The sequence below is a fragment of the Phyllobates terribilis genome, unplaced genomic scaffold (genome assembly GCF_046119375.1).
Source record: "Phyllobates terribilis strain yellow unplaced genomic scaffold, ASM4611937v1 Scaffold_25__1_contigs__length_18738178, whole genome shotgun sequence".
Classification (NCBI taxonomy): domain Eukaryota; kingdom Metazoa; phylum Chordata; class Amphibia; order Anura; family Dendrobatidae; genus Phyllobates; species Phyllobates terribilis.
Genome location: NW_027362785.1, coordinates 12572920 through 12596255, shown reverse-complemented (window position 1 = coordinate 12596255; position 23336 = coordinate 12572920). Strand labels below are relative to the sequence as shown.

The following is a 23336-nucleotide window of genomic DNA, read 5'->3' as shown; positions in this document are numbered from 1 at the left end:
GGGGTCACTAATAATACAGGGGGCACATGACAGCAGGGAGGTTGCAGGGGGTCACTAATAATACAGGGGGCACATGACAGCAGGGAGGTCGGGGGGTCACTAATAATACAGGGGGCACATGACAGCAGGGAGGTCGGGGGGGTCACTAATAATACAGGGGGCACATGACAGCAGGGAGGTCGGGGGGGTCACTAATAATACAGGGGGCACATGACAGCAGGGAGGTTGCAGGGGGTCACTAATAATACAGGGGGCACATGACGGCAGGGAGGTCGGGGGGGTCACTAATAATACAGGGGGCACATGACGGCAGGGAGGTCGGGGGGTCACTAATAATACAGGGGGCACATGACAGCAGGGAGGTCGGGGGGGTCACTAATAATACAGGGGGCACATGACAGCAGGGAGGTTGCAGGGGGTCACTAATAATACAGGGGGCACATGACGGCAGGGAGGTCGGGGGGGTCACTAATAATACAGGGGGCACATGACGGCAGGGAGGTCGGGGGGGTCACAAATAATACAGGGGGCACATGACAGCAGGGAGGTCGGGGGTCACTAATAATACAGGGGGCACATGATAGCAGGGAGGTCAGGGTCACAAATAATACAGGGGGCACATGAGGGCAGGGAGGTCACTAATACAGGGGGAACATGACAGCAGGGAGGTCGGGGAGGGTCACTAATAATACAGGGGGCACATGACAGCAGGGAGGTCGGGGGTCACTAATACAGGGGGCACATGACAGCAGGGAGGTCGGGGGTCACTAATAATACAGGGGGCACATGACAGCAGGGAGGTCGGGGGTCACTAATAATACAGGGGGCACATGACAGCAGGGAGGTCGGGGGTCACTAATAATACAGGGGGCACATGACAGTAGGGAGGTCGGGGGGGTCACTAATAATACAGGGGTCACACGACAGCAGGGAGGTCGGGGGGATCACTAATACAGGGGGCACATGACGGCAGGGAGGTCGGGGGGGTCACTAATAATACAGGGGGCACACGACAGCAGGGAGGTCGGGGGTCACTAATGATACAGGGGGCACATGACAGCAGGGAGGTCACTAATAATACAGGGGGCACATGACAGCAGGGAGGTCGGGGGGGTCACTAATAATACAGGGGGCACATGACAGCAGGGAGGTCACTAATAATACAGGGGGCACATGACGGCAGGGAGGTCGGGGGGTCACTAATAATACAGGGGGCACAAGACGGCAGGGAGGTCGGGGGTCACTAATGATACAGGGGGCACATGACAGCAGGGAGGTCACTAATAATACAGGGGGCACATGACAGCAGGGAGGTCGGGGGGGTCACTAATAATACAGGGGGCACATGACAGCAGGGAGGTCACTAATAATACAGGGGGCACATGACAGCAGGGAGGTCACTAATCATACAGGGGGCACATGACAGCAGGGAGGTCACTAATCATACAGGGGGCACATGACAGCAGGGAGGTCACTAATCATACAGGGGGCACATGACAGCAGGGAGGTCACTAATCATACAGGGGGCACATGACAGCAGGGAGGTCGGGGGGGTCACTAATAATACAGGGGGCACAAGACAGCAGGGAGGTCGGGGGGGTCACTAATAATACAGGGGGCACAAGACAGCAGGGAGGTCGGGGGGGTCACTAATAATACAGGGGGCACATGACAGCAGGGAGGTCGAGGGGTCATTAATAATACAGGGGGAAACATGACAGCAGGGATGTCAGGGTTCACTAATAATACAGGGGGCACAAGACAGCAGGGAGGTCGGGGGTCACTAATACTACAGGGGGCACATGACAGCAGGGAGGTCGGGGGTCACTAATACTACAGGGGGCACATGACAGCAGGGAGGTCGGGGGTCACTAATAATACAGGGGGCACATGACAGCAGGGAGGTCGGGGTCACTAAATACAGGGGGCATATGACAGCAGGGAGGTCGGGGGGGGTCACTAAATACAGGGGGCACATGACAGCAGGGAGGTCGGGGGGGGTCACTAATAATACAGGGGGCACATGACAGCAGGGAGGTTGCAGGGGGTCACTAATAATACAGGGGGCACATGACAGCAGGGAGGTCGGGGGGTCACTAATAATACAGGGGGCACATGACAGCAGGGAGGTCGGGGGGGTCACTAATAATACAGGGGGCACATGACAGCAGGGAGGTCGGGGGGGTCACTAATAATACAGGGGGCACATGACAGCAGGGAGGTTGCAGGGGGTCACTAATAATACAGGGGGCACATGACGGCAGGGAGGTCGGGGGGGTCACTAATAATACAGGGGGCACATGACGGCAGGGAGGTCGGGGGGTCACTAATAATACAGGGGGCACATGACAGCAGGGAGGTCGGGGGGGTCACTAATAATACAGGGGGCACATGACAGCAGGGAGGTTGCAGGGGGTCACTAATAATACAGGGGGCACATGACGGCAGGGAGGTCGGGGGGGTCACTAATAATACAGGGGGCACATGACGGCAGGGAGGTCGGGGGGGTCACAAATAATACAGGGGGCACATGACAGCAGGGAGGTCGGGGGTCACTAATAATACAGGGGGCACATGATAGCAGGGAGGTCAGGGTCACAAATAATACAGGGGGCACATGAGGGCAGGGAGGTCACTAATACAGGGGGAACATGACAGCAGGGAGGTCGGGGAGGGTCACTAATAATACAGGGGGCACATGACAGCAGGGAGGTCGGGGGTCACTAATACAGGGGGCACATGACAGCAGGGAGGTCGGGGGTCACTAATAATACAGGGGGCACATGACAGCAGGGAGGTCGGGGGTCACTAATAATACAGGGGGCACATGACAGCAGGGAGGTCGGGGGTCACTAATAATACAGGGGGCACATGACAGTAGGGAGGTCGGGGGGGTCACTAATAATACAGGGGTCACACGACAGCAGGGAGGTCGGGGGGATCACTAATACAGGGGGCACATGACGGCAGGGAGGTCGGGGGGGTCACTAATAATACAGGGGGCACACGACAGCAGGGAGGTCGGGGGTCACTAATGATACAGGGGGCACATGACAGCAGGGAGGTCACTAATAATACAGGGGGCACATGACAGCAGGGAGGTCGGGGGGGTCACTAATAATACAGGGGGCACATGACAGCAGGGAGGTCACTAATAATACAGGGGGCACATGACGGCAGGGAGGTCGGGGGGTCACTAATAATACAGGGGGCACAAGACGGCAGGGAGGTCGGGGGTCACTAATGATACAGGGGGCACATGACAGCAGGGAGGTCACTAATAATACAGGGGGCACATGACAGCAGGGAGGTCGGGGGGGTCACTAATAATACAGGGGGCACATGACAGCAGGGAGGTCACTAATAATACAGGGGGCACATGACAGCAGGGAGGTCACTAATCATACAGGGGGCACATGACAGCAGGGAGGTCACTAATCATACAGGGGGCACATGACAGCAGGGAGGTCACTAATCATACAGGGGGCACATGACAGCAGGGAGGTCACTAATCATACAGGGGGCACATGACAGCAGGGAGGTCGGGGGGGTCACTAATAATACAGGGGGCACAAGACAGCAGGGAGGTCGGGGGGGTCACTAATAATACAGGGGGCACAAGACAGCAGGGAGGTCGGGGGGGTCACTAATAATACAGGGGGCACATGACAGCAGGGAGGTCGGGGGGGTCACTAATAATACAGGGGGCACATGACAGCAGGGAGGTCGAGGGTCACTAATAATACAGGGGGCACATAACAGCAGGGAGGTCGGGGGGGTCACTAATAATACAGGGGGCACAAGACAGCAGGGAGGTCGGGGGGGTCACTAAAAATACAGGGGGCACATGACAGCAGGGAGGTCGAGGGTCACTAATAATACAGGGGGCACATGACTGCAGGGAGGTCGAGGGTCACTAATAATACAGGGGGCACATGACAGCAGGGAGGTCGAGGGTCACTAATAATACAGGGGGCACATGACAGCAGGGAGGTCGAGGGTCACTAATAATACAGGGGGCACATGACAGCAGGGAGGTCGAGTGTCACTAATAATACAGGGGGCACATGACAGCAGGGAGGTCGGGGGGTCATTAATAATACAGGGGGTTATATGACAGCAGGGAGGTAGGGGGTCACTAATAATACAGGGGGCACATGAAAGCAGGGAGGTCGGGGGGTCACTAATAATACAGCGGGCACATGACAGCAGGGAGGGCGGGGGGTCACTAATAATACAGGGGCACAAGACGGCAGGGAGGTCAGGGGGGGGTCACTAATACAGGGGGCACATGACAGCAGGGAGGTCGAGGGTCACTAATAATACAGGGGGCACATGACAGCAGGGAGGTCGAGGGTCCCTAATAATACAGGGGGCACATGACAGCAGGGAGGTCGAGGGTCACTAATAATACAGGGGGCACATGACAGCAGGGAGGTCGGGGGTCACTAATACTACAGGGGACACATGACAGCAGGGAGGTCGGGGGTCACTAATACTACAGGGGGCACATGACAGCAGGGAGGTCGGGGGTCACTAATAATACAGGGGGCACATGACAGCAGGGAGGTCGGGGGTCACTAATAATACAGGGGGCACATGACAGCAGGGAGGTCGAGGGTCACTAATAATACAGGGGGCACATGACAGCAGGGAGGTCGAGGGTCACTAATAATACAGGGGGCACATGACAGCAGGGAGGTCGAGGGTCACTAATAATACAGGGGGCACATGACAGCAGGGAGGTCGAGGGTCACTAATAATACAGGGGGCACATGACAGCAGGGAGGTCGAGGGTCACTAATAATACAGGGGGGGGAAATAAAAGCAGGGAGGTCGGAGGGGTCACTAATAACAGGGGGCACATGACAGCAGGGAGGTCGAGGGTCACTAATAATACAGGGGGCACATGACAGCAGGGAGGTCGGGGGTCACTAATAATACAGGGGGGGGACATAAAAGCAGGGAGGTCGGAGGGGTCACTAATAACAGGGGGCACATGACAGCAGGGAGGTCGGCGGGGTCACTAAATACAGGGGGCACATGACAGCAGGGAGGTCGGGGGGTCATTAATAATACAGGGGGTTATATGACAGCAGGGAGGTAGGGGGTCACTAATAATACAGGGGGCCCATGACAGCAGGGAGGTCGGGGGGGTCACTAATAATACAGCGGGCACATGACAGCAGGGAGGCCGGGGGGTCACTAATAATACAGGGGCACAAGACGGCAGGGAGGTCAGGGGGGGGGTCACTAATACAGGGGGCACATGACAGCAGAGAGGTCGGGGGGTCACTAATAGTACAGGGGGCACATGACAGCAGGGAGGTCGAGGGTCACTAATAATACAGGGGGCACATGACAGCAGGGAGGTCGAGGGTCACTAATAATACAGGGGGCACATGACGGCAGGGAGGTAGGGGGGATTCACTAATACAGGGGGCACATGACAGCAGGGAGGTCGGGGGGTCATTAATAATACAGGGGACACAAGACAGCAGGGAGGTCGGGGGTCACTAATACTACAGGGGGCACATGACAGCAGGGAGGTCGGGGGTCACTAATACTACAGGGGGCACATGACAGCAGGGAGGTCGGGGGTCACTAATACTACAGGGGGCACATGACAGCAGGGAGGTCGGGGGTCACTAATACTACAGGGGGCACATGACAGCAGGGAGGTCGGGGGGTCACTAATAATACAGGGGGCACATGACAGCAGGGAGGTCGGGGGGGTCACTAAATACAGGGGGCACATGACAGCAGGGAGGTCGCGGGGGTCACTAATAATACAGGGGGCACATGACAGCAGTGAGGTCGGGGGGGTCACTAATAATACAGGGGGCACATGACAGCAGGGAGGTTGCAGGGGGTCACTAATACAGGGGGCACAAGACAGCAGGGAGGTCGGCGGTCACTAATCATGCAGGGGGCACATGACAGCAGGGAGGTCAGGGTCACAAATAATACAGGGGGCACATGACAGCAGGGAGGTCAGGGTCACAAATAATACAGGGGGCACATGACAGCAGGGAGGTCGAGGGTCACAAATAATACAGGGGGCACATGACAGCAGGGAGGTCGAGGGTCACTAATAGTACAGGGGGCACATGACAGCAGGGAGGTCGAGGGTCACTAATAATACAGGGGGCACATGACAGCAGGGAGGTCGGGGAGGGTCACTAATAATACAGGGGCACATGACAGCAGGGAGGTCGGGGGTCACTAATAATACAGGGGGCACATGACAGCAGGGAGGTCAGGGGGGGTCACTAATAATACAGGGGGCACATGACAGCAGGGAGGTCGGGGGGGGTCACTAATAATACAGGGGTCACATGACAGCAGGGAGGTCGGGGGGGATCACTAATACAGGGGGCACATGACGGCAGGGAGGTCAGGGGGTCACTAATAATACAGGGGGGCACAAGACAGCAGGGAGGTCGGGGGGGGTCACTAATAATACAAGGGGCACATGACAGCAGGGAGGTCGAGGGGGATCATTAATAATACAGGGGGCACATGACGGCAGGGAGGTCGGGGGTCACTAATGATACAAGGGGCACATGACAGCAGGGAGGTCACTAATAATACAGGGGGCACATGACAGCAGGGAGGTCACTAATAATACAGGGGGCACATGACGGCAGGGAGGTCGGGGGGGGCACTAATAATACAGGGGGCACTAATAATACAGGGGGCACATGACAGCAGGGAGGTCACTAATCATACAGGGGGCACATGACGGCAGGGAGGTCACTAATCATACAGGGGGCACATGACAGCAGGGAGGTCACTAATCATACAGGGGGCACATGACAGCAGGGAGGTCGGGGGGGTCACTAATCATACAGGGGCCACAAGACGGCAGGGAGGACGGGGGGGGCACTAATAATACAGGGGGCACATGACGGCAGGGAGGTCGAGGGTCACTAATAATACAGGGGGCACATGACAGCAGGGAGGTCGAGGGTCACTAATAATACAGGGGGCACATGACAGCAGGGAGGTCGAGGGTCACTAATAATACAGGGGGCACATGACAGCAGGGAGGTCGAGGGTCCCTAATAATACAGGGGGCACATGACAGCAGGGAGGTCGAGGGTCACTAATAATACAGGGGGCACATGACAGCAGGGAGGTCGAGGGTCACTAATAATACAGGGGGCACATGACAGCAGGGAGGTCGAGGGTCACTAATAATACAGGGGGTACATGACAGCAGGGAGGTCGAGGGTCACTAATAATACAGGGGGCACATGACAGCAGGGAGGTCGAGGGTCCCTAATACAGGGGGCACTTGACAGCAGGGAGGTCGAGGGTCCCTAATAATACAGGGGGCACATGACAGCAGGGAGGTCGAGGGTCACTAATAATACAGGGGGCACATGACAGCAGGGAGGTCGAGGGTCACTAATAATACAGGGGGCACATGACAGCAGGGAGGTCGAGGGTCACAAATAATACAGGGGGCACATGACAGCAGGGAGGTCGAGGGTCACTAATAATACAGGGGGCACATGACGGCAGGGAGGTCGGGGGGGTCACTAATAATACAGGGGGCACATGACGGCAGGGAGGTCGGGGGGTCACTAATAATACAGGGGGCACATGACAGCAGGGAGGTCGGGGGGGGTCACTAATACAGGGGGCACATGACAGCAGGGAGGTCGGGGGGGTCACTAATACAGGGGGGGCACTACAGCAGGGAGGTCGGGGGGGGTCACTACAGCAGGGAGGTCGGGGGGGGGTCACTAATAATACAGGGGGGGCACAAGACAGCAGGGAGGTCGGGGGGTCACTAATAATACAGGGGGCACATGACAGCAGGGAGGTCACTAAATACAGGGGGCACTTGACGGCAGGGAGGTCGGGGGGTCACTAATAATACAGGGGGCACATGACGGCAGGGAGGTCTGGGGGTCACTAATAATACAGGGGGCACATGACAGCAGGGAGGTCGGGGGGTCACTAATACAGGGGGCACATGACAGCAGGGAGGTCACTAAATACAGGGGGCACATGACGGCAGGGAGGTCACTAAATACAGGGGGCACATGACGGCAGGGAGGTCACTAAATACAGGGGGCACATGACGGCAGGGAGGTCACTAAATACAGGGGGCACATGACGGCAGGGAGGTCACTAAATACAGGGGGCACATGACGGCAGGGAGGTCAGTGGTCACTAATAATACAGGGGGTACATGACAGCAGGGAGGTCGGGGGGTTCACTAATAATACAGGGGGGGCACAAGACAGCAGGGAGGTCGGGGGGCGTCACTAATAATACAGGGGGCACAAGACAGCAGGGAGGTCAGTGGTCACTAATAATACAGGGGGCACATGACAGCAGGAAGGTCAGGGGTCACTAATAATACAGGGGGTACATGACAGCAGGGAGGTCGGGGGGGTCACTAATAATACAGGGGGGGCACAAGACAGCAGGGAGGTCTGGGGGTCACTAATAATACAGGGGGCACATGACAGCAGGGAGGTCGGGGGGGTCACTAATAATACAGGGGGCACATGACGGCAGGGAGGTCGGGGGGTTCACTAATAATACAGGGGGGGACATGACAGCAGGGAGGTCGGGGGGGTCACTAATAATACAGGGGGCACATGACAGCAGGGAGGTCGGGGGGGTCACTAATAATACAGGGGGCACAAGACAGCAGGGAGGTCGGGGGGTCACTAATAATACAGGGGCACATGACAGCAGGGAGGTCTGGGGGTCACTAATAATACAGGGGGGGCACAAGACAGCAGGGAGGTCGGGGGTCACTAATAATACAGGGGGCACATGACGGCAGGGAGGTCGGGGGGGGTCACTAATAATACAGGGGGCACATGACAGCAGGGAGGTCGGGGGTCACTAATAATACAGGGGGCACACGACGGCAGGGAGGTCGGGGGGTCACTAATAATACAGGGGGCACACGGCAGCAGGGAGGTCGGGGGGGTCACTAATAATACAGGGGGCACACGACAGCAGGGAGGTCGGGGGGGTCACTAATAATACAGAGGGCACATGACGGCAGGGAGGTCGGGGGGTCACTAATAATACAGGGGGCACATGGCAGCAGGGAGGTCGGGGGGTCACTAATAATACAGGGGGGGGCACAAGACAGCAGGGAGGTCGGGGGGGTCACTAATAATACAGGGGGCACATGACAGCAGGTAGGTCGGGGGGTCACTAATAATACAGGGGGGGGCACTTGACAGCAGGGAGGTCGGGGGGGTCACTAATAATACATGGGGGACATGACGGCAGGGAGGTCGGGGGGGTCACTAATAATACAGGGGGCACATGACAGAAGGGAGGTCGGGGGGGTCACTAATAATACAGGGGGCACATGACAGCAGGGAGGTCGGGGGGGTCACTAATAATACAGGGGGCACATGACAGCATTGAGGTCGGGGGTCACTAATAATACAGGGGGGGACATGACGGCAGGGAGGTCGGGGGTCACTAATAATACAGGGGGGCACATGACAGCAAGGAGGTCGGGGGGGTTCACTAATAATACAGGGGGCACATCACAGCAGGTAGGTCGGGGGGGGGTCACTAATAATACAGGGGGCACATGACGGCAGGGAGGTCGGGGGGGTCACTAATTCAGGGGGCACTACAGCAGGGAGGTCGGGGGGGTCACTAATACAGGGGGGGGCACTACAGCAGGGAGGTCGGGGGGGTCACTAATAATACAGGGGGGGCACAAGACAGCAGGGAGGTCGGGGGGTCACTAATACAGGGGGCACATGACAGCAGGGAGGTCACTAAATACAGGGGGCACATGACGGCAGGGAGGTCGGGGGGGTCACTAATAATACAGGGGGCACATGACAGCAGGGAGGTCGGGGGGTCACTAATACAGGGGGCACAAGACAGCAGGGAGGTCGGGGGGTCACTAATACAGGGGGCACAAGACAGCAGGGAGGTCGGTGGTCACTAATAATACAGGGGGCACATGACGGCAGGGAGGTCGGGGGGGTCACTAATAATACAGGGGGCACATGACAGCAGGGAGGTCGGGGGGTCACTAATACAGGGGGCACATGACAGCAGGGAGGTCGGGGGGTCACTAATACAGGGGGCACAAGACAGCAGGGAGGTCGGTGGTCACTAATAATACAGGGGGCACATGACAGCAGGAAGGTCAGGGGTCACTAATAATACAGGGGGGTACATGACAGCAGGGAGGTCGGGGGGGTCACTAATACAGGGGGCACATGACAGCAGGGAGGTCGGGCGGGTCACTAATAATACAGGGGGGGCACAAGACAGCAGGGAGGTCTGGGGGTCACTAATAATACAGGGGGCACATGACAGCAGGGAGGTCTGGGGGTCACTAATAATACAGGGGGCACACGACAGCAGGGAGGTCGGGGGGGTCACTAATAATACAGGGGGCACATGACGGCAGGGAGGTCGGGGGGGTCACTAATAATACAGGGGGCACATGACGGCAGGGAGGTCGGGGGGGTCACTAATAATACAGGGGGCACACGACAGCAGGGAGGTCGGGGGGGGTCACTAATAATACAGAGGGCACATGACGGCAGGGAGGTCGGGGGGGTCACTAATAATACAGGGGGCACATGACAGCAGGGAGGTCGGGGGGGTCACTAATAATACAGGGGGCACATGACAGCAGGGAGGTCGGGGGGGTCACTAATAATACAGGGGGCACATGACAGCAGGGAGGTCGGGGGGGGTCACTAATAATACAGAGGGCACATGACGGCAGGGAGGTCGGGGGGGTCACTAATAATACAGGGGGCACATGACAGCAGGGAGGTCGGGGGGGTTACTAATAATACAGGGGGCACATGACAGCAGGGAGGTCGGGGGGGTCACTAATAATACAGGGTGCACATGACAGCAGGGAGGTCGGGGGGGGTCACTAATAATACAGAGGGCACATGACGGCAGGGAGGTCGGGGGGGTCACTAATAATACAGAGGGCACATGACGGCAGGGAGGTCGGGGGGGTCACTAATAATACAGCGGGCACAGGACAGCAGGGAGGTCGGGGGAGTCACTAATAATACAGGGGGCACATGACAGCAGGGAGGTCGGGGGTCACTAATAATACAGCGGGCACATGACAGCAGGGAGGTCGGGGGTCACTAATAATACAGCGGGCACATGACAGCAGGGAGGTCGGGGGAGTCACTAATAATACAAGGGGCACATGACAGCAGGGAGGTCGGGGGGGTCACTAATAATACAGGGGGCACATGACTGCAGGGAGGTCAGGAGGGGTCACTAATAATACAGGGTGGGGCACAAGACAGCAGGGAGGTCGGGGGGTCACTAATAATACAGGGGGGGCACAAGACAGCAGGGAGGTCGGGGGGGTCACTAATAATACAGGGGGCCACTAATAATACAAGGGGCACATGACAGCAGGGAGGTCGGGGGGGGGGGGGGGTCACTAATACAGGAGGCACATGACAGCAGGGAGGTCGGGGGGGGTCACTAATAATACAGGGGGCACATGACGGCAGGGAGGTCGGGGGGGGGTCACTAATAATACAGGGGGGGCACAAGACAGCAGGGAGGTCGGGGGGTCACTAATAATACAGGGGGGGCACAAGACAGCAGGGAGGTCAGGGGTCACTAATAATACAGGGGGCCACTAATAATACAAGGGGCACATGACGGCAGGGAGGTCGGGGGGGGGTCACTAATAATACAGGGGGGCACAAGACAGCAGGGAGGTCGGGGGGTCACTAATAATACAGGGGGGGCACAAGACAGCAGGGAGGTCAGGGGTCACTAATAATACAGGGGGCCACTAATAATACAAGGGGCACATGACAGCAGGGAGGTCGGGGGGAGGGGGTCACTAATACAGGGGGCACATGACAGCAGGGAGGTCGGGGGGGTCACTAATAATACAGGGGGCACATGGCAGAAGGGAGGTCGGGGGGGTCACTAATAATACAGGGGGGGCACAAGACAGCAGGGAGGTCAGGGGTCACTAATAATACAGGGGGCACATGACGGCAGGGAGGTCGGGGGGGTCACTAATAATACAGGGAGCACATGACAGCAGGGAGGTCGGGGGTCACTAATAATACAGCGGGCACATGACGGCAGGGAGGTCGGGGGAGTCACTAATAATACAGGGGGCACATGACGGCAGGGAGGTCGGGGGGGTCACTAATGATACAGGGGGCACATGACAGCAGGGAGGTCGGGGGGTCACTAATAATACAGGGGGCACATGACGGCAGGGAGGTCGGGGGGGGTCACTAATAATACAGGGGGCACATGACGGCAGGGAGGTCAGGAGGGGTCACTAATAATACAGGGTGGGGCACAAGACAGCAGGGAGGTCGGGGGGTCACTAATAATACAGGGGGGCACATGGCAGCAGGGAGGTCGGGGGGGTCACTAATAATACAGGGGGGGAACAAGACAGCAGGGAGGTCAGGGGGTCACTAATAATACAGGGGGCACATGACAGCAGGGAGGTCGGGGGGGTCACTAATAATACAGGGGGCACATGGCAGCAGGGAGGTCGGGGGGGCACATGACGGCAGGGAGGTCGGGGGGGCACATGACGGCAGGGAGGTCGGGGGGGCACATGACGGCAGGGAGGTCGGGGGGAAACTAATAATACAGGGGGCACATGACAGCAGGGAGGTCGGGGGTCACTAATAATACAGGGGGGGGACATGACAGCAGGGAGGTCGGGAGGGGTCACTAATAATACAGGGGGCACTTGACAGCAGGGAGGTCGGGGGTCACTAATAATACAGGGGGGGGACATGACAGCAGGGAGGTCGGGAGGGGTCACTAATAATACAGGGGGCACATGACAGCAGGGAGGTCGGGGGTCACTAATAATACAGGGGGGACATGACAGCAGGGAGGTCGGGGGGGTCACTAATAATACAGGGGGCACATGACAGCAGGGAGGTCGGGGGGGTCACTAATAATACATGGGGCACATGAGAGCAGGGAGGTCGGGGGGGTCACTAATATTACAGGGGGCACATGGCAGCAGGGAGGTCGGGGGGGTCACTAATATTACAGGGGGCACATGGCAGCAGGGAGGTCGGGGGGGTCACTAATAATACAGGGGGCACATGACGGCAGGAAGGTCGGGGGTCACTAATAATACAGGGAGGTCGGGGATCACTAATACATGGGGCACATGACAGCAGGAAGGTCGGGGGTCACTAATAATACAGGGGGGACATGACAGCAGGGAGGTCGGAGGTCACTAATAATACAGGGGGCACATGACAGCAGGGAGGTCGGGGGTCACTAATAATACAGGGGGCACATGGCAGCAGGGAGTTCGGGGGGGGTCACTAATAATACAGGGGGCACATGACGGCAGGAAGGTCGGGGGTCACTAATAATACAGGGAGGTCGGGGATCACTAATACATGGGGCACATGACAGCAGGAAGGTCGGGGGTCACTAATAATACAGGGGGGACATGACAGCAGAGAGGTCGGAGGTCACTAATAATACAGGGGGGGGGACATGACAGCAGGGAGGTCGGAGGTCACTAATAATACAGGGGGGGGGACATGACGGCGGGAAGGTCGGGGGGGTCACTAATAATACAGGGGGCACATGACGGCGGGAAGGTCGGGGGGGTCACTAATAATACAGGGGGCACATGACGGCAGGGAGGTCGTGGGGGTCACTAATAATACAGGGGGCACATGACAGCAGGGAGGTCGGGGGGGTCACTAATAATACAGGGGGCACATGACAGCAGGGAGGTCGGGGGGGTCACTAATAATACAGGGGGCACATGACGGCAGGGAGGTCGGGGGGGTCACTAATAATACAGGGGGGGCACAAGACAGCAGGGAGGTCGGGGGGTCACTAATACAGGGGGGGCACAAAACAGCAGGGAGGTCAAGGGTCACTAATAATACAGGGGGGTACATGACAGCAGGGAGGTCGGGGGGGTCACTAATAATACAGGGGGGGCACAAGACAGCAGGGAGGTCGGGGGGTCACTAATAATACAGGGGGCACATGACGGCAGGGAGGTCGGGGGGGTCACTAATAATACAGGGGGGGCACAAGACAGCAGGGAGGTCGGGGGGGTCACTAATACAGGGGGGCACAAGACAGCAGGGAGGTCAGGGGTCACTAATAATACAGGGGGTACATGATAGCAGGGAGGTCGGGGGGGTCACTAATAATACAGGGGGCAAATGACGGCAGGGAGGTCGGGGGGGTCACTAATAATACAGGGGGCACATGACGGCAGGGAGGTCGGGAGGTCACTAATAATACAGGGGGCACATGACGGCAGGGAGGTCGGGGGGGTCACTAATAATACAGGGGGCACATGACGGCAGGGAGGTCGGGGGGGTCACTAATAATACAGGGGGCACATGACAGCAGGGAGGTCGGGGGGGTCACTAATAATACAGGGGGGGACATGACAGCAGGGAGGTCGGGGGGGTCACTAATAATACAGGGGGCACATGACAGCAGGAAGGTCGGGGGTCACTAATAATATAGGGGGCACATGACAGCAGGGAGGTCGGGGAGGGTCACTAATAATACAGGGGGCACATGACAGCAGGAAGGTCGGGGGTCACTAATAATATAGGGGGCACATGACAGCAGGGAGGTCGGGGAGGGTCACTAATAATACAGGGGGCACATGACAGCAGGGAGGTCGGGGGGGGTCACTAATAATACAGGGGGCACATGACGGCAGGGAGGTCGGGGGTCACTAATAATACAGGGGGCACAAGACAGCAGGGAGGTCGGGGGGTCACTAATAATACAGGGGGCACATGACAGCAGGGAGGTCACTAATAATACAGGGGGCACAAGATAGCAGAGAGGTCGGGGGGGTCACTAATAATACAGGCGGCACATGACAGCAGGGAGGTCACTAATAATACAGGGGGCACATGACAGCAGGGAGGTCGAGGGTCACTAATAATACAGGGAGGTCGGGGGGGTCACTAAAAATACAGGGGGCACATGTCAGGGAGGTCGGGGGGTCACTAATAATACAGGGAGGTCGGGGGGTCACTAAAAATACAGGGGGCACATGACAGGGAGGTCGGGGGGTCACTAATAATACAGGGAGGTCGGGGGGTCACTAAAAATACAGGGGGCACATGACAGCAGGGAGGTCGAGGGTCACTAATAATACAGGGAGGTCGGGGGGGTCACTAAAAATACAGGGGGCACATGTCAGGGAGGTCGGGGGGTCACTAATAATACAGGGAGGTCGGGGGGTCACTAAAAATACAGGGGGCACATGACAGGGAGGTCGGGGGGTCACTAATAATACAGGGGGCACAAGACAGCAGGGAGGTCGGGGGTCACTAATAATACAGGGGGGGCACAAGACAGCAGGGAGGTCGGGGGGGTCACTAATAATACAAGGGGCACATGACAGCAGGGAGGTCGGGGGGGGGTCACTAATAATACAGGGGGCACATGACAGCAGGGAGGTCGGGGGGGTCACTAATAATACAGGAGGCACATGACAGGGAGGTCGGGGGGGTCACTAATAATACAGGGGGCACATGAGAGCAGGGAGGTCGGGGGGTCACTAATACAGCGGGCACTACAGCAGGGAGGTCGTGAGGTCACTAATAATACAGGGGGGACTACAGCAGGGAGGTCGGGGATCACTAATAATACAGGGGGCACATGACAGCCGGGAGGTCGGGGAGGGTCACTAATAATACAGGGGGCACATGACAGCAGGAAGGTCGGGGGTCACTAATAATACAGGGGGCACATGACAGCAGGAAGGTCGGGGGTCACTAATAATACAGGGGGCACATGACGGCAGGGAGGTCACTAATAATACAGGGGGCACATGACGGCAGGAAGGTCGGGGGGGTCACTAATAATACAGGGGGCACATGACAGCAGGGAGGTCTGGAGGTCACTAATAATACAGGGGGCACATGACGGCAGGGAGGTCGGGGGTCACTAATAATACAGGGGGCACATGACGGCAGGGAGGTCGGGGGGTCACTAATAATACAGGGGGCACATGACGGCAGGGAGGTCTGGAGGTCACTAATAATACAGGGGGCACATGACAGCAGAGAGGTCGGGGGTCACTAACAATACAGGGGGCACATGACGGCAGGGAGTTCGGGGGGGGTCACTAATAATACAGGGTCACATGACGGCAGGGAGGTCGGGGGTCACTAATAATACAGGGGGCATATGACAGCAGGGAGGACGGGGGGGGCACTAATAATACAGGGGGCACATGACAGCAGGGAGGTCGGGGGTCACTAATAATACAGGGGGCACATGAGGGCAGGGAGGTCGGGGGTCACTAATAATACAGGGGGCACATGACAGCAGGGAGGTCGGGGGGGTCACTAATAATACAGGGGGCACATGACAGCAGGAAGGTCGGGGGGTCACTAATAATACAGGGGGCACATGACAGCAGGGAGGTCGGGGGGGTCACTAATAATACAGGGGGCACATGACGGCAGGGAGGTCGGGGGGGTCACTAATAATACAGGGGGCACATGACAGAAGGGAGGTCGGGGGGGGTCACTAATAATACAGGGGGCACATGACGGCAGGGAGGTCGGGGGTCACTAATAATACAGGGGGCACATGACAGCAGGGAGGTCGGGGGTCACTAATAATACAGGGGGGGCACATGACAGCAGGAAGGTCGGGGGGGCACTAATACAGGGGGCACATGACGGCAGGGAGGTCGGGGGTCACTAATAATACAGGGGGCACATGACGGCAGGGAGGTCGGGGGTCACTAATAATACAGGGGGCACATGACAGCAGGGAGGTCGGGGGGGTCACTAATAATACAGGGGGCACATGACAGCAGGGAGGTCGGGGGGGTCACTAATAATACAGGGGTGGCACATGACAGCAGGGAGGTCGGGGGGGCACTAATACAGGGGGGCACATGACAGCAGGGAGGTCACTAATAATACAGGGGGCACAAGACTGCAGGGAGGTCGGGGTCCCCACGTCTAATGACGTTGGTGTAGATGGTGGCACCGTCCCCTCATCTTCCCCCGGTCTCACCCTCGATGACGTTGCTGTATATGGTGGCCCGGTCCCCTGGTCCAGGCTCCTCATCACCCTCCCCCGGTCTCACCCTTGATGGCGTTGCTGTGGACACCCTCCCCAGGTCTCACCCTTGATGGCGTTGCTGTAGACACCCTCCCCCGGTCTCACCCTTGATGGCGTTGCTATAGACACCCTCCCCCGGTCTCACCCTTGAAGGCGTTGCTGTAGACACCATCCCCCTGGATGGCGTTGCTGTAGACACCCACCCCTGGTCTCACCCTTGATGACATTGCTGTAGATGGTGGCCCGGTCCCCTCACCCACCCCTGGTCTCACCCTTGATAAAGTTGCTGTAGATGGTGGCCCGGTCCCCTCACCCACCCCTGGTCCACCCTTGATGACGTTGCTGTAGATGCTGGCCGGTTCCCTCACCCACCCCTGGTCTCACCCTTGATGACGTTGCTGTAGATGGTGGCCTGGTCCCTTCTCCCCTCCCACGGTCTCACCCTTAACGTTGCTGTAGATGGTGGTCCGGTCCCCTCACCCACCCTTGATGACATTGCTGTAGATGGTGGCCTGATCCCCTCACCCACCCCTGGTCTCACCCTTGATGACATTGCTGTAGATGGTGGTCCGGTCCCCTCACCCACCCCTGGACTCACCCTTGATAAAGTTGCTGTAGATGGTGGCCCGGTCCCCTCACCCACCCCTGGTCTCACCCTTGATAAAGTTGCTGTAGATGGTGGCCCGGTTCCCTCACCCACCCCTGGTCTCACCCTTGATAAAGTTGCTGTAGATGGTGGCCCGGTCCCCTCACCCACCCCTGGTCTCACCCTTGATGACGTTGCTGTAGATGCTGGCCGGGTTCCCTCACCCACCCCTGGTCTCACCCTTGATGACGTTGCTGTAGATGGTGGCCCGGTTCCCTCACCCACCCCTGGTCTCACCCTTGATGACGTTGCTGTAGATGCTGGCCGGGTTCCCTCACCCACCCCTGGTCTCACCCTTGATGACGTTGCTGTAGATGGTGGCCCGATCCCCTCACCCACCCCCGGTCTCACCCTTGATGACCTTGCTGTAGATGGTGGCCCGGTCCCCTCACCCACCCCAGGTCTCACCCCTGATGGCGCTGCTGTATATGGTGGCCTGGTCCCCTCTCCCCTCCCCCGGTCTCACCCTTAATGACATTGCTGTAGATGGTAGCCCGGTCCCCTCACCCACCCCAGGTCTCACTCTTGATGACGTTGCTGTAGATGGTGGTCCGGTCCCCTCACCCACCCCCGATGGCGCTGCTGTAGATGGTGGCCTGGTCCCCTCTTCCCTCCCCCGGTCTCACCCTTAATGACGTTGCTGTAGATGGTGGCCCGATCGTCTCATCTAATTTAACCCTTGATGGCCTGGTCCCCTCTTCTTCCCTGGTCCCCTCCTTGATGGCGCTGCTGTAGATGGTGGCCTGGTCCCATCACCCACCCCTGGTAGCGAAATCGCCTCCTCTCCCCCGGTCCCCTCATCTAATTTAACCCTTGATGGCCAGGTCCCCTTCTCTCCCCAGTCTCCTCCTCAACCTCCCCTGGTCTCACCCTTGATGGCATTGCTGTAGATGGTGACCATGTCCCCTCCTCACCCTCCCCCGGTCCCCTTGATGACGTTGCTGTAGATGGTGGTCCTGTTACCTCTCACCCTTGATTACATTGCTGTAGATGGTTGCCCAATCCCCTCCCCTGGTCCCCTCACGCTTGATGACGATGCGGTAGATAGTGACTCGGTTCCTTCCTCTCCCCGGTCTCCTCCTCACCTTCCCCTGGTCATCACTCTTGATGACGTTGCTGTAGATGGTGGCCCTGTACCCTCCTCTCTCCCAGTTCCCTCCTCACCCTCCCCCAGCCTCACCCTTGATGGTGATACTGTAGAAGGTAGCCTGGTCCCCTAATCACCCTCCCCCGGTCCTCGTCCTTGATGATGATGTTGTAGATGGTGACCCTGCCCCCTCCTCCCCCAGTCCCCCCACCCTTGATGTTGCTGTAGATGGTGTCCCTGCCCCCTCCTCCCCCTCCCCCAGTCCTCACCATTGAGGACGTTGCTGTAGATGGTGGCCCTGCCCCCTCCTCCGGTCCCCTCCTCAGCCTCCCCCGGTCCTCACCCTTGATGACGTTGCTGTAGATGGTGGACCTGTCCCCTCCCCCGGTCCCCTCCTCCCCCTCCCCCGGTCCTCATCTTTGATGACGTTGCTGTAGATGGTGGCCCTGCCACCTCCTCCGGTCCCCTCCTCACCCTCCCCCCGTCCTCACCCTTGGCGAAGTTGCTGTAGATGGTGACCCTGCCCCCTCCTCACCCGGTCCTCACCCTTGAGGATGTTGCTGTAGTTGAAGGCCCGGTCCCCTCCCCGGGTCCTTGCCCTTGATGACGTTGCTGTGATGGTGACCCTGCCCCCTCCTCCCCCAGTCCCCCCACCCTTGATGTTGCTGTAGATGGTGGCCCTGTACCACCCTCTCTCCCAATCCCCTCCTCACCCAGTCTCACCCTTGATAGCAATACTGTAGATGGTGGCCTGGTCCTCTAATCACCCTCCTCCGATCCTCACCCTTGATGACGTTGTTGTACATGGTGGCCCTGTCTACTCCTTACCCTCACCCTTGGTGACGTTGCTGTAGATTGTGGCCCTGCCCCCTCCTCAGCCTCCCCGGTCCCCTCCTCAGCCTCCCCTGGTCTTCACCCTTGCAGACGTTGCTGTAGATGGTGGCCCTGTCCCCTTCTCACCCTCAACAGGTCCTCACCTTTGATGACGTTGCTGTAGATGGTGGCCCTGCCCCCTTCTCACCCTCCCCCGATCCCCTACTCAGGTCCTCACCCTTGGTGACGATGCTGTAGATGGTGGCCCTGCCCCCTCCTCATCCTCCCCCGGTCCTCACCCTTGATGACGCTGCTGTAGATGGTGGCCCTGCCCCCTTCTCACCCTCCCCCGGTCCCCTACTCAGGTCCTCACCCTTGATGAAGTTGCTGTAGATGGTGGCCTTGCCCCCTCCTCAACAGGTTCTCACCTTTGATGACGTTGCTGTAGATGGTGGCCCGGTCCCCTCACCCACCCCTGGTCTCACCCTTGATGACCTTGCTGTAGATGGTGGCCCGGTTCCCTCACCCACCCCTGGTCTCACCCTTGATGACGTTGCTGTAGATGGTGGCACGCTCCCCTCACCCACCCCTGGTCTCACCCTTGATGACCTTGCTGTAGATGGTGGTCCGGTCCCCTCACCCACCCCAGGTCTCACTCTTGATGACGTTGCTGTAGATGGTGGTCCGTTCCCCTCACCCACCCCTGGTCTCACCCCCGATGGCACTGCTGTAGATGGTGGCCTGGTCCCCTCTCCCCTCCCCCGGTCTCACCCTTAATGACGTTGCTGTAGATGGTGTCCAGGTTCCCTCCTCTACCTCCCCTGGTCCTCACACTTGATGACGTTGCTGTAGATAGTGGCCAGGTTCCCTCCTCACCCTTCCCCAGTCCTCACCCTTGATGACGATGCTGTAGTAGATGGTGGCCCTGCCCCCCTCCTCACCCTCTTCCGGTCCCCTCCTCAGACTCCCCCGGTCCTCACCCTTGATGAAGTTGCTGTAGATGGTGACCAGGTTCCCTCCTCTCCCCTGGCCCCCTCCTCACCCTCCCCTGGTCCTCACCCTCCCCTGGCCCCCTCCTCCAACTCCCCCGGTCCTCACCCTTGATGATGTTGCTGTAGATGGTGTCCCTGCCCCGGTCCTCACTCTTGATGACGTTGCTGTAGATGGTGGCCTTGCCCCCTCTTCACCCGGTCCCCTCCTCAGCCTCCCCCGGTCCTCACCCTTGATGATGTTGCGGTAGATGGTGGGCCTGTCCCCTCCTCATTCTCACCCGGTCCTCACCCTTGATGACGTTGCTGTAGATGATGGCCAGGTTCGCTCCTCACCCTCCCCCGGTCCTCACCCTTGATGGCGTTGCTGTGGATGGTGGCCCTGCCCCCTCCTCCGGTCCCCTCCTCAGCCTCCCCCGGTCCTCACCCTTGATGACGTTGCTGTAGATGGTGGCCCTGCCCCCTCCTCACCCTCCCCAGGTCCTCACCCTTGACGTTGCTGTGGATGGTTGCCCTGCCCACTCCTCCCCGGTCCGCTCCTCAGCCTCCCCCAGTCCTCATCCTTGATGAAGTTGCTGTACATGGTTTCCCTGTCTCCTCCTCACCCGGTCCTCACCCTTGATGACGTTGCTGTAGATGGTATCCAGGTTACATCCTCTACCTCCCCTGGTCCTCACCCTTGATGACGTTGCTGTGGATGGTGGCCCTGCCCCCTCCTCTACCTCCCCTGGTCCTCATCCTTGATGACATTGCTGTAGATGGTGGCCAGGTTCCCTCCACACCCTCCCCCGGTCCTCACCCTTGATGACGTTGCTGTAGATGGTATCCAGGTTACCTCCTCTACCTCCCCTGGTCCTCACCCTTGATGACGTCGCTGTAAATGGTGCCCAGGTTCCCTCCTCTCCCACCCCTGGTCCTCACTCTTGATGACGCTACTGTGGATGGTGGCCCTGCCCCCTCTCCTCCGCCTCCCCTGGTCCTCACCCTTGATGCCGTTGCTGTGGATGGTGGCCTTGCCCCCTCCTCACCATCCCCCGGTCCCCTCCTCAGCCTCCCCCGGTACTCACCCTTGATGATGTTGCTGTGGATGGTGGCCAGGTCCCCTCCTCAGCCACCCCCCAGTCCCCTCCTCAGCCACCCCCGGTCCTCACCCTTGAGGATGTTGCTGCAGCTGGTGGTCCTGTCCCCTCCTCACCCTTGATGACGTTGCTGTAGATGGTGGCCAGGTTCCCTCCTCTACCACCCCTGGTCCTCACCCTTGATGACGTTGCTGTAGATGGTGTCCAGGTTCCCTCCTCTACCTCCCCTGGTCCTCACCCTTGATGACGCTGCTGTAGATGGTGGCCAGGTGCCCTCCTCTACCTCCCCTGGTCCTCACCCTTGATGACGTTGCTGTAGACGGTGACCAGGTGCCCTCCTCTACCTCCCCTGGTCCTCACACTTGATGACGTTGCTGTAGACGGTGGCCAGGTTCCCTCCTCACCTTTCCCCAGTTCTCACCCTTGATGACGTTGCTGTAGATGGTGGCCATGTCCCCTACTCACCCTCCCCAGGTCCCCTCCTCCCCCCACCCTTGATGACGCTGCTGTAGATGGTGGCCCTGCCCCCTCCTCATCCTCCCATGGTCCTCACCCTTGATGATGTTGCTGTAGATGGTGGCCCTGCTCCCTCCTCAGCCTCCCCCGGTCCTCACCCTTAATGATGTCGCTGAAGATGGTGGCCTTGCCCCCTACTCACCCTCCCCCGGTCCTCTCCTCAGCCTCCGCCTTGATGACGTTGCTGTAGACGGTGGCCCTGCCCCCTTTCCTCCCCCTCCCCTGGTCCTCACCCTTGATGCCGTTGCTGTGGATGGTGGCCTTGCCCCCTCCTCACCATCCCCCGGTCCTCACCCTTGAGGATGTTGCTGCAGCTGGTGGCCGTGTCCCCTCCTCCCCCTCCCCCGGTCCCCACCCTTGATGACGTTGCTGTAGCTGGTGGTCCTGTCCCCTCCTCATCCTCCCCGGTCCCCTCTTCATCCTCCCCCGGTCCTCACCCTTGATGACGTTGCTGTAGATGGTGGCCCGGAACTCCTGCTTCGCCCGCACATCGAAGTCCTGCCCGTGGATGATGCGCATCTGCTTCAGGAAGGTGGACTTTCCGCTCTCGCCGGCGCCCAGCAGCAGGATCTTCACCAGCCGCTTGACGTAGGTCTTCTCCCGGGAGATGACGCGGTCGATCTCCTTGGACTTGCGCTGCTGCTCGGCCTCCCGGCTGTTCAGCGCGCAGTTGGGGAAACACACGGAGAGCACGGAGCGGGACGGCAGGAAGTCCGCCATCTTACATCGACAGGAACACCGAGCGCAGCCAAGGGAGGAGGCCGGCGCGCCACCGCGTCACCACGTCACAGCGTCACTGCTGCGTGCGCGGGCCCGCCTGACGGAAAAGAGCGCGCTGCCCCGCCCGGACGTCCTGCGAGACGGAAGAGCTCCGCCCCTGACGACAGGCGCCATAGTTCAGGAGTCAGGCAGCCACTCGGGAGGAAAAGTGACCACAACACAATGGCGGAGAAGAGTGACGTCACTGAAGCCGGAGGAAGGAAGGGCAGCTATGCCCACACTGACCGCACCGGCTCACGGATAGGGGAGCGGCCCCACACTCCCTACCACAGTGTGACGTCACTACTCATTACTCGTTACACTATATCCTGACTGTGCTCTCCAGACTGAAACACTAC

The 23336-nt window shown here is 58.7% G+C and overlaps 1 protein-coding gene across 4 annotated transcripts in view; it reads right to left on the bottom strand.

The window, feature by feature from the left end:
* GNA13 (G protein subunit alpha 13) overlaps positions 1-23041 on the bottom strand; it is a 50852-nt gene extending 27811 nt beyond the window's left edge. The window contains exon 1 of one of the 4 annotated variants that reach the window (XM_073660344.1): positions 22656-23041. In XM_073660344.1, coding sequence (XP_073516445.1) covers positions 22656-22938 — 283 coding nt within the window. In that variant the 5' untranslated portion in view covers positions 22939-23041. Of the gene's footprint in view, positions 1-17416; positions 17436-17472; positions 17509-17914; positions 17936-22655 lie in introns of those variants that run through there. The other 3 variants (XM_073660347.1, XM_073660346.1, XM_073660345.1) reach the window with 3 other exon arrangements.
* Positions 23042-23336: the final 295 nt, after the last annotated feature.